Source organism: Cryptotermes secundus, unplaced genomic scaffold, assembly GCF_002891405.2.
Source record: "Cryptotermes secundus unplaced genomic scaffold, Csec_1.0 scaffold371, whole genome shotgun sequence".
In the NCBI taxonomy this organism is placed as follows: domain Eukaryota; kingdom Metazoa; phylum Arthropoda; class Insecta; order Blattodea; family Kalotermitidae; genus Cryptotermes; species Cryptotermes secundus.
Genome location: NW_019741978.1, coordinates 966,150 through 985,995, shown reverse-complemented (window position 1 = coordinate 985,995; position 19,846 = coordinate 966,150). Strand labels below are relative to the sequence as shown.

The 19,846-nt window shown below is 44.7% G+C and overlaps 2 protein-coding genes across 3 annotated transcripts in view; one reads left to right on the top strand and one right to left on the bottom strand.

The window, feature by feature from the left end:
- LOC111872884 (vascular endothelial growth factor receptor 1) overlaps positions 1–19,846 on the bottom strand; it is a 106,550-nt gene that overhangs the window by 37,785 nt on the left and 48,919 nt on the right. The gene's annotated exons all lie outside the window — the stretch shown is intronic.
- LOC111872871 (astakine) lies at positions 4,696–14,757 on the top strand. The gene is made up of 3 exons (XM_023867109.2): positions 4,696–4,800; positions 13,179–13,322; positions 14,355–14,757. The coding sequence occupies exons 1-3, from the start codon at positions 4,722–4,724 to the stop codon at positions 14,585–14,587; spliced, it is 456 nt and encodes a 151-aa protein (XP_023722877.1). The 5' UTR covers positions 4,696–4,721; the 3' UTR covers positions 14,588–14,757.

Genomic DNA, 19,846 nt, shown 5'->3' with positions numbered 1-19,846 from the left:
CGTATGGGGGGTGTGGAAGCACTGCTCAGTCAATCGTGATCTCGGAACTGGACGGAGGTGAGTGGTCAGTTTCACTCCCCGGCCGCTTTATCCCCGGGGAAAGAGCCCTCGTTATTCATTTTATAGGAGGACGGGTTGGCCCAGAGCGCTTCTAGACGCTGAAGAGAAAAACTTCTCGCCTTTACCATGATTCGAACCTCGGCCGTCGGGCTCGTAGACCGTCGCTATGCCGACTGATCTTATTAGTCTAAATATTTATGAAAACAATTTTTTTCGGTGACGTATTCTTATTAACAAAATAAATTATCTGACATAAATAACTTTTGCATCAAAGATAGAATTGCACTTGAGTTCGTTAATATCTGGCTACAAATCCATCTCATGTGTACATACTGTATACGTATATATGTCGCACACCAAAGAAACTGGCAACCGCAACGCAACTGCAATTTCCGAGAATTGTTATCAGGCTGAGTTGAACACGTGGAACTGAATGGAGCAGCGCAAATTGAGGAAACGGCAACGCAAATCGAGGAAGACTAAGAAACTCAACTCCCGTGGAAAAGCCAGTATTCTCACAGTTGCGTTGCCGCGTAGTTTCCTAGTGTCAGCTGTTCTAACGCGCTTCAGTAATTCATTTATTAAGATGGCACGAGAGGTTTATGAAGCTGCTAATTTTGTTTCCTTGCAATTAATTTAGCAGGGGATTTGTATATACGAGAAATTCCGCGCAAACTGTGCTTGGCAAGACAAAATAGATTTGGCTTTGAAAGGATTTCTCGTGAGAAAAGGGAGTCTGAAGCCGGCTTAAGTTCTTCCGAAACAATATAAGTGCCTCAGTTTAAACTGTCACAGAAGAACGGATGCACCCAATGTGTTCTTTTCCTAATATTGTACTTAAGCATCCTGTTGCATTAATATATAACCTATTTCACATATATTTACTTCTTAAATGCAACTTTTTATCTAGTCAGCTTTCTTCCACACTACATGTTTCGGCTGTAAACGGCCATCATCAGGTATTTTATCTTGCTAAAACTGTTGAACTGTTTGTCAAAGTTTCGTATCCCGTGTGAAAGCGATACATTTCCTTATTAAAATACACCGCCCACTTAATTAAAATGAATTAACAACCCAATGTTTTCCACATGGTCGTTGTCATCTCTTCTCACGCCGTCCCAACCACCGCCATATTACGACAGGATCAGTATTACGTATTATCTGAGACTGCAGAAGAAAAGTGCACGAAATTAAAAAGTTACGTATGATCAAGTAAGTAAGAAAACGGAAGGCTAATTGGATTGGTCATATCTTGCGCAGTAACTGCCTTCTAAAAGAAGTTATTGAAGGAAAGATAGAGGGGCGGATAGAAGTGACCAGAAGACGAGGAAGAAGACGTAGGAAGATGCTGGATGACCTTGGGGACAGAAGATGATATTCTCATTTGAAGGAGAAAGCTCTAGATCGCATTAAGTGGATGAGACTGTGGACCTGTCGTCTGACAGATTACTGATGAATGAATGAATGATCACGCATTAAGTTGAACGAACATGTCCACTTGATATGATGTGAGCAACTTCAAACAAATTTCCTCAGTGTGCGCCTGCTAATCTGGAAACCAGTTGTCTGCTTGAAATCGGTTAATTTCTTGGAAACTGCGGTAGCGTTGCGGTTGCCAGTTTCCTTGGTGTGCTCTCGCCCTTAGAGTTGCACAACAGAATAACCATGGCATTGTTCTAGTTCCCTACAGATATGGATAATCAGTGTCCCACATAAATGATGAATACACTACATTGGAAAAGAAATATTCGTACGTAATACACTAATAATAACCTTCCTCAGTACCGTATGTTGTATGCAGTCTTGTGACAAGTCAAGCAGAGTTATCTTCGTGAAGTTTTGTGGTGCGTCACTATAGACGGGATTTGGATAGGATGATTAGATTTATTGCACTTATACACAGTCCAGTCACAATAAAGATAGACCAAAAACAAGTGGAGAATGTGAAATGTTTTAAATATTTGGGTAGCTTGTTAACAGATGATGGAAGGTGTACTTGTGAAATTAAATCCAGGATTGCCATGGCAAAAGCTGCATTTAGCAAGAAGAAGAATCTTTTTACCAGCAAATTGGACTTAAATTTGAGGAAGAAACTAGTGAAATGCTACATTTGGAGCATAGCTCTGTATGGGGCTGAAACATGGACACTTAGGGCAGTAGATCAGAAACATCTGGAAAGTTTCGAAATGTGGTGTTGGAGAAGAATGGAGAAGATCAGTTGGACCGATTATGTGAGAAATGAAGAAGTGTTAATTAGAGTCAGTGAGCAGAGGAATATCCTACATGAAATAAGAAAACGGAAGGCTAATTGGATTGGTCATGTTTTACGCAGAAACTGCCTTCTAAAAGAAGCTATCGAAGGAAAGATAGATGGGCGGATAGAAGTGACAAGAAGACGAGGAAGAAGACGTAAGAAGATGCTGGATGACCTTGGGGACAGAAGAGGATACTGTCATTTGAAGGAGAAAGCTCTAGATCGCATTAATTGGAGGAATTGTTTTGAAAGAGACTGTGGACCTGTCGTCTTGACAGATTACTGATGATGATGATGATACACAGTACTCGGAACAACAATTAATTACAGCGTTATTGCTAATCTCCACAATTCACAAATCGCCACAGCACCCGCTAAGCCTTTTCCAGCCTGCTTTGTCTTCACCAGCCGTTTCCTGGCAACGGCTTCTAACACTGGAAATTCTTCAGCTTCACGCGCTCAGGTCCTTTCTTCGCTGATTCTCGTTCAGAACTGCCTGCCAGCTATTCCAAACTTCAGCTCGCTTCTTTTATAACCTCTTTGCACGGACCAAATAGAAAATGTCTTTTCCAACAATGCCTCTATTGTTCCTTGCGTGTTCATTGCTGCGGGAGTTTGTTTACCTAGCCGTTGCCTAACAATGGACGTCTCTTGTGGCTCCACTTCCTGGCCTTCAGTCGTCATGCCACAATATGTTCATCATTTCAATAGTGACCAGTATAGCAATTCCCCACTACTCGCATTTGTTACGTTCCTGAAAAACATCGCGGTTTTTTAAACATATGCCTTATGGGAAAGCGGGGGTTGGGAGGACCGCCACAACTGTACGCGTAGAAAAGCCTAAGTTGCTTCTTCCTTCTCGAAACACAAAACATAAGCACATGATTAATAGCGGATTTAAAAATTAAGAACCCCGTCTTGTGGGATGTGACGTGTGTTTCGGCAGATATCAGAAGGATCTTCAGGGTGGTAGAGATTCTTCCACTCGTCTAAACTGAAAATGGAGCAGCTGGTTTCTCCAACATGTCGGTACCCTTCTGCTTGGTTACACGATATCACAACCCATTAAACCATATCATAACATTCACTGCTGTGAGAACCACAGACCTCACGTTTAAACATAAATTGGGTCATACAATATGAAACACGTGCCACGAAAAGACGCACCGCAGTTCCTGCATCTCTGCTTCTGGCAAATACGGGATCTCTTGCTGCAGAAAGCAAAACCAGCGGACACACAAGCCCAAACAATACGGTTGCCTACACTGGCTACGAGTGGAAAACTTCGGATAATTGAAATTCGCGAGGTTTGTGTGGGATATCGCGTATAAACGAACTCTCAGTTACCAAATTTTGCTGATTTTATCAAACACAAAATGCTTATGGCGTAATTGTATTGAGGTCCATTTGTCGTGTTCGTACGTCCATCCTTCTTAATAGTTTCTGAAAAAAGAACAGCTGTAAATTTTCTTGAAACTTAGTGCGTACATCATGACAGAAAAATTTACCCTGAACTTTGCAACGTTTTATTTATTTTTATTTTAATAACACCGAGATTGGAGCCGGGATGGCTCAGTCGGTATAGTGACTGGCTACGGGCTGGACGACTAAGGAGTCGAAGTTCGAGTCCCGGTAGGGACAAGAATTTTCACTTTTCCAAGGCGTCCAGACAGGCTCTGGGGTCCACTCAACCTCCTATCCAATGGGTACCGGGGCTCTTTCCCCTGGGGGTAAAGCGACAGGGGCGTGTAGCTGACCACTCCCCTCCAACTAGTGCCGAGGTCAAGAAAACCGCCCCCTACACCTTCATAGCGTAGTCACGCACAGGTACTACTTCCCCTATTTACCTTTTAATAACATCAAGATGGCGGCTGTGCGAACTTCTCAGATGAAAGAGACGCTAATGACAGTTACTGTTGGGTCCTGAAATACTGTGCCAATTGGATGATTGATTAGGCTAAAATCAACGGTACGATGATTAATTAATAATGAATTAGAAGGGATCCGGAAGGAAGCGTAGACTTTATATGTACTGCAGTTACAATGATATTTGAAGCAACTCAGTGAGACTGTCGTAGTTACTTGTAGTTACGATCTGTAACTAGTCAGCAAATCCATTAACCAAACCAAACCCCGTCTATAGTCACACCCACGACAGTGTGTTTCGAACAAAAGCTGTAGAGAAAACGGAAACATACGTGTATTATGTCCAGTAGATGTTCATAGATTTCCTGTAGTTCTGTGGTCGTCTTCCAACAATATCGTCACTACACCTCCCCGCGTTTCCAGCCGGGCCGGCGCAATTATGACGTCATGTATGTCTAACATCGCGGTACCATCATCAAGGAATTTGTGACGTCACGCAGTGACCCTGACCCCATCACTCCACGCTGGAGGACGAAACGCAATGCTTGTGTTTTGTTTAAAAGCTGCACTCCGCTCCGACGAGAAGCTGCTTTCACTGATTGCTGTCAACTGCGACGCAGGTACGTGCAATAGTGAATCAAGCAAGCCGCGTTTACAAAAGCTGAACGTCGTGTGTTTGTGTGAGTGTAAGTGAGGGGAGGGGCGTTCTAATATTGAAGAAGGCGCCGGCTGTCGTACAAGTGACGGAAAGACGTGAATTATTCCACATGTTTTCATGGAAAATATATTAAATATTTTCAATCCATTTAAGTAATTAAAGTTGTTCCTGTGCCAAACTAATTAAGCACTACGCCGTGAAAGTGTATGGTGGAGTGGATATATAGATCCATATTTTCTTGACCTCGGCACTAATTCGAGGTGAGTGGTCAGTTTCACGCTCCGGCCGCTTTATCCCCGAGAAAGAGCCGTGGTATCCATTCGATTGAAGGCTGGGTGGATCCCAGAGCCGGTCTGGACGACATGGAGAAGAGTCGCTGTACCGACTCCTTTTTCAGTGCATTTACAATAATTAATCGTTATTAACCTTTTATTAAGAAGGGGGGATTCGTGGCTAATATTTGCTACGTACACGTTTTTCTCACTCTGCATTTGAGGAGAGGTACTTGTCGAAACAGCCGAAGCGAAATCATATCGCGCATAGCCGGAGCTGCTCCAGCATCTGTAACCTCCCCGCTAACCCCCCCAATATACACCACATTCGTACAAGAATATACAAGTGAGAAGCAAGGTTCGATATACGGCCATTAGGTGTGATCATTTGGAAAACGTATCTCATTTGGTATTTCAAAACATTTCAGACGAATGTATTATCATTAGTACTAGTAAAAATCAGAGCTATCCCTGTAACAGGCCGTGGATGCCCATAGGGTTTAAGACGTCGAGGCTCTCATATTTTCTAGAAAGTCGGCTCAGAGATGGCGGTAAGTTTGTGAGCCTTGCGAATCGGCCGTCATTTACCCCTAGGAAGATTCCTGGTACTCATCTCTGCTAGAGACTGACTAGACCCCAGGGCCTTAGCGCGGCTGGAAAGATTAGCTTAATTGAAAATTCCAATGACCTCATCGGGAATCAAACCCGCGACCTTCCGGCTTGTAGCATAGTGTGTCAATAAACTACGCTACTGCGTGCCCACATTATTATTATTATTATTATTATTATTATTATTATTATTATTATTATTATTATTAATGTCAATGTGAGATTATCCAACTTTTGATGTTCGCCATCGCACAAAATTTGGTCCCTCAACTAGATGTGTTCTGGGACAAATGCTTCCTATAGAAGTACCGGTACTTATAACAAAGAGTTGTTTCGTTTAACTTACATTATTAAGTCTATTAATAACAAGTGTAATAATATTAAAGTTACATTTATGTTATTTGGTTTTTAGTATTATGTCCGTTGTGTATTGTTTATTCTTCTTTCCTTCTTTGTCCATTCTGTTTACATCCTTTGTATTAATGTTCTCTTGCCTGATGTTGCCACGCTTTTCAATAAATGGACTGAACTGAATTAAACTGTATTGTTCTTATGCGTACATGGTCAGAAGCCACGTTACTGTGGAAACCCAGACGAAATTCCACTTTATGTAGTCTGTTTCCATGTAGAAATCTGAACCAAGAATGTGCCAGAGGAAGAAACCTACCCATTAGACCGCGACGTCCAATTTCCTGAATTTTGGACCATACGAATATGTGGCCTAGAGATCGTGTTTGCTTGCTTCCCCTGTGTGGTGTCTCAGATTTGACTTGTCGACTTGTTATTTCGCAATTCTCAAGAAGATTCCATTAGCTACTGTTTGCCAGAAATAAGTATCAATGTCAGATTACAACCGGAATTCCATTTTACTTAACGTCAATGTGGATTACTGGAAGGAATGCGCTGCCAACCAGCCGATAAATTGCTAAGAATGTACACGCCAACTTACAAATGAGTCACGCTTGTCTCGCCAAAGCTACTGCAGTCCTTGAAGGGGAATCAGGGGAGAGGCGACCAAGAGTTTAACAAAAAGAAATCCTCTTTTTAAATAACGCGCCGCAGAGTGCAAAAAGTTTTATTCCGTCAGGCTGCGGGCACGCTAGCCGAATCGAATCTGATTCACTATGATGCTGTAAAGATAGGTCCATTTGATTTTCACTGCATACCTGCAGCTCAGTCGGTATAGCAACTGGACGACCGAGGGATCGGAGTTCGATTCCCGGTAGGGTCAAAAAATTTTCTCTTCTCGACAGAGTCAAGACCGGCTCTGAAACCCACCAAGCCTCCTATCCAGTGGGTTCCGAGGGCTCTTTACCCTGGGATAGAGCGACCGGGGCATGAAGCTGACCATTCGCCTCAAACTAATGCCGAGGTCAAGAAAATGTGGAGCTATACATCCACTCCCCATACGTCTTCATGGGGTAGTGTTTAATCAGTTTAGCACAGGGCAACTGTATAGCCGGAGGTCGACCCACGACTTCAACACTTAACACATTTCCAGACTTGCGATCCCATTAAATTAACATCCATTAGATTTACGCTCTTTATTTTCGGACTTGCTACCCGAAACTCGAATTTCGGACTTACCCCGAGACTGTGAATAATTTCAATGCGAAAGATTTTCCATTTTGGTTTAACGACCCAAGTTGTGATGCTCTGCTGTCTCCAATCGTGACTCCATGGGACTTATTTGTATAATGAGGCCGCGCCGTAGCTCAAGCGGTTAGTCGCTGGCTTCCCGATCCCGGGTCTGGTCAAGTGGGATTTGTGGTGGACAAAGTGGCGCTGATGCAGGTTTTCTCCGAGTACTTCGGTTTCCCCTGCCAATCTTCAATCCACCAATTGCTCCACAATCACCCTCACCTATCATCTGGGGCTGGTACAATAGGCCAGAAGTGGCCGCAGTACAAGAGACTTAGTTCCACTCCACTAGCAATAAAAAAATATGTTAATAACTTTCGCTGGCTTAACATTTTAGTTTAAGTTTGTTGCACTTGATTGTTGTCTTGTTCTTTAACAATTACCTGTTGGAACCCACTATTAGATTTTACGTTGTAAAGACTTCAGACTCGTCATAACGGAGATTTTATTCAGTCGGTAGAAACCGCACAGAGTCCTTTGTCACGGAAGGGAGCCGCATCCTTAAGAACAACAAAGACATTTCTCCGACACCAGTCTTGTATCATCTTGCACTTTGACTTTCAGACAAAAATGTAACATATCTTTCGATCCGACAGAAAAGCAAAATTGTCCGTGCACTCTTAACATTACCCATAACGACGCATAGAGGGAGCAAGGGTAGTTCAATCGGTATAGCCACAGGCTACAGGCTGAACAGCTAAGTTTCGATTGTGGAGCGAGAGATTATTCTCTTCTCCACAGAATCCTGACCAGCTCCGAGTCCACCCAGCCTCCTATCCTATGGGTGCCGAGGGGTCTTTACCCGGGGTAAAGCCACAGCTGACCAGTCAACTCCCATCTAGTGCACAGGTCAAGAATGGCGAAGTTATACCTCTGCTCCCCACTACGCCTTCATGGTATAGTGCTTACTTAAGCACAGAACCAACTTTACCTTTCACCTTAAGGGTAAAACCGTACCCACATTCGAAACTTTGTCACTAAATTCATTTGTCAATCCACCATTTCTTCTGGTTTAAATTCCGAATAAAGAACAGTTCACATAGCCTGCAGCTCCTAATATGTTTGTTAGTAGCTTTTTTTAAAGACGCTGTCAGTAAGTTAGACCATATCGCATCAAATGATCGATTATTGCTTAATGAACTGGAAATCATGTGGGAAGCAAAGCACGTGATATAAATTAAGGTCCTGTTCTGCCATTTGCCTGGAAAACGAAAACGAAAAACATGTCAGGATAATGTCCCGGCCGAGATTTTAATCGGCCATGACACAAAGTCCAGAGCTATACCTTTCGAACCAATTTGCTGGATGGTTATTACTCTGAAACTTTATCTGCATCACTGAGGCCGCACCATAGCTTCCCACCGCGGCGGCCCGGCTTCGATTCCGGGTCTGGTCAAGTGGGATTTGTGGTGAACAAAGTGGCGCTGGGGCGGGTTTTCTCCGAGTACTTCGGTTTCCCCTGTCAATCTTCATTCCAGCAAATTCTCCATCATCATAATCACCCGGGGCAGGCTACAATAGGCCAATCAGTGGCCGCCTTGCCGAGTGGACCCAACTGGACTCCACCCCCCACTAAGCGAATCATCTGCATCACACTGAGCTCATGAACGCTTTAAAGCAAAGCAGTGACCGGTGCATTTTGTCAGTGTTCCTTTGCTTTCCGCATTGTCACGCATAAGGGGTAGCGTGACGAATAATTGTGGGTTGTAGATTTCATGACTGGGTTTATTGGGCGTCTGCATTGCAATTACAGTTGATTATAAGGCGCGTCCACATAACTCGTGCTCGTCCTCGTATGACTCGCTATGCTCGCGAGTAATGTGGACGATATGACAAGTCACGAGACAAGCAAATTTTAAATTTTTAATTTAAAAACTATAGCCAATAAATTAAAATACGACTACAGCCTATACACACTACGAGTAAATATACGGATCCTCACGCGCCGAAGCTTGGCGAGCAACTGACGTAGTGTGGACGAAGATTTACGAGCACAAGTAAAAGCCAGACGAGTCTCCCGACGAGCACAAGCCTGGCGAGCACGAGTAATGTGGACGCACCTTAACAGCTCACATATTGCATTCCTCCTGAACGCCTATCTGACGAATCCCTATGAAGAATCTCTGGTCTGTAGTCTCTCAAACTCTCGAGCTCTACTCAAGTCGAAGTTATGTCACGACTGACGGTCAGTCGGCCAGTCTATCTTCGAATAAATCATCCATCTGGGGCTTACTGCCAGATTTGTGTTACTGTCAGACAATTGCGGGTTTGTTGATGCGGAGCGCTCTCTGGCGAGAGGACGAATCTGACGTTTAAATTTGCTTCTGGCCCTCGCCAGTGCAGTCATTCTCGTTTCCGAGTCCCGCGGGACTCGTGACCATATTTTACTGTCTCAGATTCGAGACTTCCCCAACCTGGGGTCCAGGTCCCCGTATTTATACCCCCAGGCACTGGGTTCGCTTTTCGTCGCCTTTAACGACTCGCATGGTTACGGTGGAGGTATTTGAACCCGCCTCCACACGAGGATGGATCACTGTTGGATTTCTACTCCTCGAATTCACTACTTATTTTAACTGCTAGGCAGCCAGCATAGAAAACATAGCGTCGAACAGTTAATCGTCCGGTTGGTTGTCCCGGGAATCTTGTGTTAAGCAACTTTTTACCTGGTAACGACTCGTTTGCCACTATCCGTTGTAACGGAAACTAGTGTTTACTTAGCCGTTGCCTAGCAAATGATTATATCCCGTCATAGTATGATATTCAGAAGCAACAGCGACTTCACTGACAGCGTTCACCAGTTGAGCTTTGTAACAACGACGTAGTTTTTTCTGTGAGGTAGAAACAGAATTTTAAACATTATTATAGGCGAATTTCTGGCTTCAATGTTCTAATATTCAGTACTCAAAATATTTTGAAACCCCTTCAGATAGTTTTGTGGGCGTGGAACTGTCCTGGTCTGCACAGTACCTTAAGCCTCATTTGAGAGCTATTCCACCACTTCCCTACATCTCTATATGGCGTTGTGCTTCATTGACAAATCCTAAAGACAAGTTTACCTGGGGCACTACACGGGAGTCACAGGGCTAACTTGCGGTAACTGAATAGAAACAGGACCCACATATGTCGCTCTGCCTCTCAGTCATGTATGAGTAACATAAATGGCGAGTAGAATCACAACGACCTTGCGCGCGCAGCTGGGGTATCGAGTAATCTCGCAGGCTGTTACGACTCGGGGATTCCCCGTCTGTTTTTCCTGTTTTCTGCATCAGCTTCAGGATTGTGCAGAGTTTCGCATCCTGATTCACATGACGTTTTGGCTGCGTCTGGTGAAAACCGACCAAGCTACCAGTTCGCCCATATCCGTATGTCCGTTTCAAACCGAGCAGGCTGACGAATAGGCAACGCCCTAGACTCTTATTTGGGAGGGGTTCGGTTTGAATCTTGGCTATTCTGAGGTTCTCGTGGGTTTCGTCGGTCTTTCCAGGCAAATCCCGGGTGCAGTACCTTCTTTAGTATATGACCGTGTCCTTTCTAAACCTTACCAGTTCATTACTCAGCAATCACGTTATCATCTGACGCTAGTGTCTCAGATATTATCTATGGCTCTACAGCCCTTGTGGACCTTGACCGCTTTTTCAGGTTCTTATTCCTATACACAGTCGATAGAAATCCTTGGACGGGGGATCAGCCCGTCGCAAGGCCGCTACCTACACAGAGTACAATACAGACACAGAATAAACGCACACAGACATCCAAGCCTCGAGTGGAATTCGAGCTCAAGACCCCAGTGTTTGAACGAAGACGGTTCTTGCCTTAGACCGCGCGGCCACTGTGATCGGCCCTTAGATACTGACGTCGTGAAATAAACGACAAAGAACTACCCAAAGTACACGACTGATTTCGACCGCCAGGCCACTTAACTCCTCTGTGAGGTCTTGGGTTTTTTGCAACCGTCCCCAATAATTTTAAAATAAAAGAACTTCCGCACAGTGTTCTTAAGTGTACTTGCTCATTTCAAGTATTTAGAGTCCCCCAGAACTGTTAAATTATTAGTGTTACTCGCATTTTCACTATGCTAAAAGCCGGAAGGTCGCGGGTTCGAGTCCCGATGAAGTGGATTTTTTTCAATTGACCTAATATTTATGTTCGTATCACCCTCTCTTATGCCCCATCTACTGCAAGAACAATGCTCTGTTGTCGTCAGTTAATAAAGCAGTTATGTTACATCAGTAGAAAGTTACCTGATTCTGTTTTCAGCACACTTCTCGTACTCATACGCCGATGAGGAATTGAAATACACATCGACTCTTCCAAATGTTTTCATGGCATAGTGCGTACTTAGTTACACAGAACTGTTCTTCCGTAACGTTATCTACACAAGGTGTGTCGTACACTGCTTCATAGCGTAGGCCGACTGCATCAAGCCATGTCAGTCCCAGTCAACTGTATATACCAGCACGACGAAAAGAGACTAGAGAAAAAGGTAAAGTTGGTAAAGGAGGTAAAGGTAAAGTTGGCTCTGTGATTAAATAATTAAGCACTACGCCATGAAGGCGTATGCGGTAGTGAATGTATAGATCATTTTCTTGACCTCGGCACTAGCTGGAGGTCAGTGGTCAGCTTCACGCCCAGGCCGCTTTACCACCGGGGAAACTGACCACGGTACCCATTGGATAGGAGGTTGCGTGGATCCCAGAGCGGGTCTGGACGACATGGAGAAGAGAAAATTCTTGATCCTTCCGGGACTCGAACTCCGACACCTAGGACGTCCAGCCCGTAGCCAGTCGCTGTACAGAGTACGCTATCGCAGAAGTTCCAAGTAGGAAATCAAAGTTATTACTATGAGTTCGATCTAACCTCTTCCATAGTTAAACGGTATTTCTGTAACTTCGCCCGGGCGGAAAACTACACTCTACATACTGTTTCGTGCTGGGATGTGTAGACTTTAGTCGGTGTGCTCTATATGAACTAAAACTAGCTTCATGGAGCTGAGCCCTTCTTGAGAATCCGCCAATTGTGCTGCTACCCAAGAACTACCCACCATTCTATGGAACCCGAAATTTCATTACCGTGTTCACAAAAGCCCTCCCACTTGTCCCTATCGTGAGCCAGATCGATCGAGGCCATACCACCCGATCCTATCTAAGATCAGTTTTAATATTATCCACCTATCTGCATCTTGGTCTTTGTAGTGGTCTCTTTCCTTCTGACTTTCCCACGACTATCCTATATGCATTCCTGTTCTCCCCATTCGTGCTACATGAACAGCCCATTTAATCCTCTTTGACTTGATCATTTTAATTATACTTGGAGAAGAGTACAAGTTATGAAGCTCCTCATTATGTAGTTTTCTCCAACCTCCTGTCACTTCATCTCTCTTCGGTCCAAATATTCCCCTCAAACACCCTCAGTCTATGTTCCTCCATTAATGTCAGAGACCAAGTTTCACGCCCATACAGAGCCACAGGCAAAATTATAGTTTTGTATATTCTAATTTTTATGTCGATATACTGTATATAGACCGGTTAAGGTAGCCGAGCGGTCTAAGGCATGTACTGTCTTCGCTCGCTCGGAAGCCGGGATCGTGGGTTCGAATCCCACACAAGGTATGGATGTTGGTATGTGTATGTGTTTATTCTGTGTTTGTGTTATCCTGTGTTTAGGTAGAGGCCTTGCGACGAGATGATCACTCGTCCAAGGAGTCCTACCGTCTGTAAAATGATCATGAAACTGAAAATCTGAGGCCAGGGCCCAAGGGGGCTGCAGAGCGAGTCACAAAAATAGGTATATGCTATAACAAACGTATTTTTCTGTGCAGGTATAATGGATCAAAGCATGATAGTAGCAGTAGCCTTGCTTTGCCTCGCCGCTACTTCTGTCGGCCTCCACGCCACACGCCGCCCTTCCTTCATAGGATGTGTGGATTCCAGCGAATGTAACGAGGAACAGTGTTGTGTTCTGGGTACGTACCCTGCCCTCATGAATGCTCCCAGCTGTGATATTCTGTACAGAACCCTTAGCACGTTTTAAGTCTGCAGTTCGCGTAAGGTTCATAAAAGCATAATATGAAAGTCCTGTCCGTCCGCAAGTTACAACTGCAAAACGAATCGCGATACAGAAAAGTTCCACTACGTATCTTCTAGGATATAACGCCGTGTAATCCATTAAAAGTCAACCGACGTTTCGGAGAAACATATCGCCTCCATTTTCAGGGTCGAAGAATAAGCCGAGTAAGACACCAGAATGAAAGCAGAGGCTCAACTACACGGCGCTATATCCCAGAAGATAGTACCCTTCATAACCACCGGTGTGAGAACCTCAAATCCTACAGAACCTGAAGAATGTTTATTAAGTCTGAAGATGGCTGCGCCATAGCTCAAGCTGTTAGTCGCTGTCTTCCCACCGCGGCGGCCCGGGTTCGAGCCCAGTTCAGGTCATGTGGGATTTGTGGTGGACAAAGTGGCGCTGGGGCAGGTTTTCTCAGAGTACTTCGGTTCCCCTGCTAATCTTCATTCCACCAATTGCTCCACAATCACCCTCACCTATCATCTGGAGGCCAGAAGTGGCCACAGTACAAGGGACTTAGTTCCACCCCACTAGCAATAAAAAAAGTCTGAAGATCTATTCCAGAACTTGTGGACATATTGAATGGTCCATATGTGGCCGAGCCATAGCTCAGGCGGTTAGTCGCCGGTTTCCCACCGGGGCGGCCCGGGTTCGAGCCCAGTTCAGGTCATGTGGGATTTGTGGTGGACAAAGTGGCATTGGGGCAGATTTTCTCCGAGTACTCCGATTCCCCTGCCAATTCTCATTCCACCGACTGCTCCACAATCTCCATCATCAATCATCCGGACTGGCACAATAGGCCAATTTGTGGCCAACGTACCAAGTGGGCTCAGTCTCATCCCACCCCCAAAACTAAAAAATGGTCCATATCGGTTAAATGCAGTCGATTCTCTATATGAATAGCAAACCTTTTTATTTCATTCGCCAGGTGGGGGCCGTTACAGCAGCCCGCAGTGCGTCAATTTTGGTGGTATCGGAGACTCCTGTCGCCCGTACGGCACAGAGCCTTTCAACACAACGGTGGGCTACCCCAATGGCTACAGCGTCGCCCTCACCGACGTCTACTACGTCATGTGCGTGTGCGCCAGTGGCCTGGTGTGTGAGCGGGGTTCCTCAACATGTCAGGAACCTGAGGCTCTCACACAGAATTCTGTGAACTAAGTATCCGCACCCAGAAGACAAGACTCTCTGTGCATGCAAGCTAATATCGAGGCGATACATTCTGAATGTTGTTTATGTGAATTCATTAACAGACTCACTCATGGAGGTGAGCCCTTCTTGAGAAGCCGCCAACTGTGCAGCTACTCAAGTACTTCCCAGCATTTTATGGTACTCGAAGGTTCATTACCGTGTTCACAAGAACCTTGCACTGGTCCATATCCTGAGCCAGATGAGTCCAAACCATACCATCCTATCCTATCCCTCTATGATCCGTTTTAATATTGTCCACCCACCTACATCTTGGTCTTCCCAGTGGTCTCTTTCCTTCTGGCTTTCCCACCAACATCCTATATGCATTCCTCTTCCCTCCATTCGTGCTACATGCCCTGCCCACCTCATCCTCCTTGACTTGATCATTCATTATTAACAGACGCCTAAAAAGAATTAACGCACGTTATAGTTATTTATCGACTTTGCCTTCAGCCTGCACTCACATAAGCGGCTGTGTACGGCCTGGCCGGTGTTGAGTTACGAGTTACGCAAGCGCCCAGTATTAGCGGTGTTTCGAACCCCGCCTCTGTGTACTGATGCTTTTGCACGAATAAAGGAAAATACGTAATTCTCGTCGGACGGCCGACTGCATGTGGTTGCTTCATGGACCTCTATGTTGTCAGGTGGCCTAAACTGATCCGTCTGGTTGAACTACACAAACAGGCCCCCCCATTCTCCTCACCAATCAAGGGCGCAAGTACGAATGAAAGAATTACAGGGCCACGGAAATAAATCTTGTATATGTTGGGGGTTAGAGGCTTCCCCCTCTCTGCCGATTGTACTCCTCTCCAGCACGTGTAATCCTGTGTTACAAAGTCCGAAGCGCTAGTCTCTAAGGGGGGCCCATACACGTACGAGTCGGGCTCACGAGTCCGACTCCGCTCGGGTTCCAATGAGCCAAACTCGTCCGTGTGTGGTGAAATTAATCGGAGCCCGGCTCCTCGCGAGCCAGACTCGTACGTGTATGGGCCGCCTAACGAAGGTTATCACCGGCAAACTCCGCATGAACAGATCAGCTAGACTGGAGCGGAATATAGGGAATTGCTGTGGAGGGGGGGGGAACGGCCCGAAATAAATGATGAGGGGTTCGATCCAGTGGACTTCTTTCCGTGGCTTCATTATAGCCCTCAAGAAAAGTGAATTCTTTGTGAAAATGGGACAGAAATATGTTGTTTGTTGTCGAGACTCTAGCCTATGTATAACGCCTAAGTTCATCAGTTTCATTCACAATCTACCTTACAAGTCTTGGGATTTTGACTTCAGTACAATGCCATTCTTTGCGTTCAACGACTTTATATATCTATATATATGTCTGTCTATTTATATATCTATCTATCTGCCTATCTATCTATATACCTATCTGCCTATCTATCTATCTATCTGTCTATATGTCTACCTATCTATATATCTATCTCTCCATCTATCTATCTATCTATCTAGCTAGCTATCTAGCTAGCCATGGATCTACAGCCCTTGTGCACCTTGGCCACTTTATCAGCTTCTTAATTAATCCTATACACAGTCGGTAGGACTCCTTGGTCGGGGGGTCAGCCCGTCGCAAGTCCGCTACCTACACACAGAACATATACACAGAATAAACACACAGACACCCATGCCTCAAGTTGGGATTCGAACCCACGATCCCAGTGTTTGAGTGGGCGAGGACGGTTCGTGCTTAGACCGCACGGGGCCACTGTGATCGGCACTAACGACTTGCACCCTGTACAAAATCAGCATCAGCCAGTTCGTATCCCCGCAATGAAACAGAAGAAGTGACACTGTTACTCTTCTGGAGCTGAACTGAAATCGCAATGCGAGGACACTGGGCAGAAATGCGAAGGTCTTTATGTTTAACGAACATTGTAAATATAATCTCAAACTTGAATATATTCAGAGCATCCGACCGTGACGCTGTGTATTTCTGAAAAGAATAACGACAGCGCCTTAGTAGATTTATGAAGATAAAGTGAAGACCTGTCAATTTTGCTGGTAGATGAATGAGTTAAAGAGTCCAAGTCATTATGTTTACCCAGTCCTTCTTAAGTTATCATTGCAATGTGTGACTGATAATGTCAAAATGTGTAAAAATTGGGACTTACTAAAAATCGAAACACATATCTAGTCTGTAGGTAATGTTGAAGTGTCTTGTGAGGTCCCCTCGCTCTAGAGAGTCAAGTCCTTCAAGAGAAACTGACAGCGGCTATCTGATAGGCAGATTGGCCACGAGTTACGAATTCGAATACTCATTGTCATGTCCACAAGAACACTCCACCGGAGCCAGATAAGTCCAATCCACATCCTTGCGTCCTATTTATATAACATCAATTTCAAAATGATTCTCACAGCTGCAGTTTCGTCTCCAAAGCGCCCTCTGCTTATCCTCGTTTCTGATTCAAATTTGTATTCATTTCTAATCATCTCATTTGTGCTACATGCCCAGTACATCTCATTCTCCTTCTGATCCTAATAATAACGGATGAAGAATGCGCATTTCAAAGTTCGTCGTTATGCAGTTTTTATCTACCTACCTATCTATCTCTCTACCTTCTACCCACCCACTCACCTACTTACATATCTACCTACCTACCTACCACCGCTGTAGCGTAGTTGGTTGAGGCACTATGCTACAAGCCGGAAGGCCGCGGGATCTAATCCCGATGAGGTGGATTTCTTTCAATTGACTCAATCCTTCCAGCCGCACTATGGTCGACTCAGCCTCTAACAGAAATGAGTACCAGGAACATTCCTGTGGTTAACGGGCGGCCGGCGCGTAAGGCTGACCTCACCGCCATCTGTGAGCCGATTGTCTTGAAAATATGGGAGCCTCAACATTTCACAGCCCTATGGGCATTCACGGCCTGTTACAGGGATACCTTTACTTACCCACCCACCTACCTACCACTGGTCACTACAGCCCTGGGTGAGGCTTGGCCTCCCCTACAACCAGTCTCCACAACCAGTGTCTGCTGCCATAGGAGTGGACCCACGCATGATGACCCGAGGCTGGCCGTTAGGTTTCTGAACAAAATCCTTTTTATAGGATGAGGTTGTTAGCCTCATGGCCAACCCCAAACCTGGAGGACAAGGGTAACTCTCTTAGTCTGATATCTACCTTTTGACCTTTCCGGCATGGGTGACCCTGCTGGTAGTTAAACTACCGCCGGCATAGCTCTGCAGGTCACAGAGTCACGCAAGCCCAACCACCACGACAAGGTGGAGACGCAGTTTTTCTCTATTCTAAAATATTCGAATGACATGAAGTAATCCTATATTAAGAGCCCTCTTTAAAAGGCTTGGGTTTAAATTAAGTAGTGGAACCACATTACACATGTAATACCAATCGGCATATGGCGTCCTAATGCTTTATAATTGGGTCATAATAATCATTTCTACACTCATCTAAAAAAAGCAATAAAAATAACACTATATAGAGTTATTAATTTTTAAGACGAAGACTATGTAAGAACAACAAGAACACAATAAATTATTTCTGAAATTTACATGAATATGATAAATATATAATATGTAATTTCCTTGGCGAATATTGCTGTCGAGCGGGTGGCATTCATGCTGTATCAAGGATACGCAAACAAGCGTTGTACTTTGCCGCATGTAAACAGTCCTGCCGTCGCATATACAAGTATGATTGTCACTGCTAATTCAAGCGTCATTTTCTCCTAGCTCTCTCTCGAAAAGTGTAGAACTAGCAAATATTTTCCCGAACAATGCGGAGCTAGAATAGCTTAGTCGGTGTAGTGATGGGCTACGGGCTAGACGGCTGAGGTTCGACTTCCGGCAGGGCAACATTTTTTTCTTCTCCACAGCTTCCAGATCGGCGGCTCTGGGGCCCACCCAACCTCCTCTCCAATGGGTATTAGGGGCTCTTTCCGCAGAGCACGAAGCCGACCACTCACACCCTTCTAGTGCAGAGGTCAGGAATGGTGGAGATAAGGTCTTTATAGAAAAGTGCTTAACTACGCACAGTGATAATTTTATCATTTGTAACCTCTTATCTGTCTAGTAAAATCCCTGCATTACATGGATTTCAAAATGAGCTTTCTCGAAGGATATCTGGGATAAGTTTACCTTCACCCGAACAAACAGCACAGGAGATACTAACAGTACACCGTCAATGACAAGAAAATCATTTTAAAAATATTGTGACGTGTAGAACTATTGCCAAGTAACAGCTGTGTAAACAGCCGTTGCTAGGGAACAGCTCTGTGGACACGTCTCCCCGGCAACTACAGAACACACAGCAATGGAAGGACTTGTTGAGAGCTGCAGTTGCGAGAAGTGCGAACCTGGTAGCTGAGGCCGGGATAGTTCGGGAACCCAGAGGAAGGGGAACGTCCCCCGTTGGTAGCTGCTACCAAGCAACGGCTAGTAAAGCCTGAGAACACTTTATGTGTGCTGCAATTATAGTGATCTTTTGAGTGTATGACTCAGTGATACTGTCGTATTTATTTGTAGTTACTAGCGTAAGTGTCCAATAAATCCGATTGGATGTCTGCACCGCGCAACTTTCTGTTCAAGAAAATTTCTGCGGTAGTTCAATTGGCATACGTTAGCACATAGAGGGCCGTAAGTCGAACGAAATTTACGTCTTGTACTAATATTTTGGTACCAACAAATGCACTGGCTGATCCTTCATTACAAAAAGAGTTCTAAACAAATGTCTAAACTTAGTAAATAGTAAGTGACAGGAGGTTGGAGAAAACTGCATAATGAGGAGCTTCATAACTTGTATTCTTCTCCAAGTATAATTAGAATGATCAAGTCAAAGAGGACGAGGTGAGCAGGGCATGTAGCACGAATGGGGGAGACGAGGACTGCATATAGGATATTGGTGGGAAAGCCGAAAGGAAAAAGACCACTGGTAAGACCAAGGCGTAGGTGGGTGCACAATATTAAAATCGATCTTAGAGAGATAGGATGGGATGGTATGGATTGAATTGATCTGGCTCAGGATAGGGACCAGTGGAGGGCTTTTGTGAACTCGGTAACGAACCTTCGGGTTCCATAAAATGCTGGTAAGTTCTTGAGTAGCTGCAGAATTGGCGGCTCCTCCAGAAGGGCTCAGCTCCATGGGTAATGGGTAGTATTACCTAGTATAAAAAATCATATTCACCAAATAATCCCGTTCATTACTTAATAGGAATTCAAATTAAAATGATGGAACTCCGAATCCAGTTTTTTTTCGCTGTA

What these genes read in the sequence shown, in the direction of transcription:
- LOC111872871 (XM_023867109.2), top strand. Translation starts at nt 4,722, where the DNA reads ATGCTTGTGTTTTGTTTAAAAGCTGCACTCCGCTCCGACGAGAAGCTG. An exon ending in TGCTGTCAACTGCGACGCAG is followed by an intron (nt 4,801 to 13,178) that starts GTACGTGCAATA and finishes TTTTCTGTGCAG; the next exon opens with GTATAATGGATCAAAGCATG. An exon ending in GGAACAGTGTTGTGTTCTGG is followed by an intron (nt 13,323 to 14,354) that starts GTACGTACCCTG and finishes TTCATTCGCCAG; the next exon opens with GTGGGGGCCGTTACAGCAGC.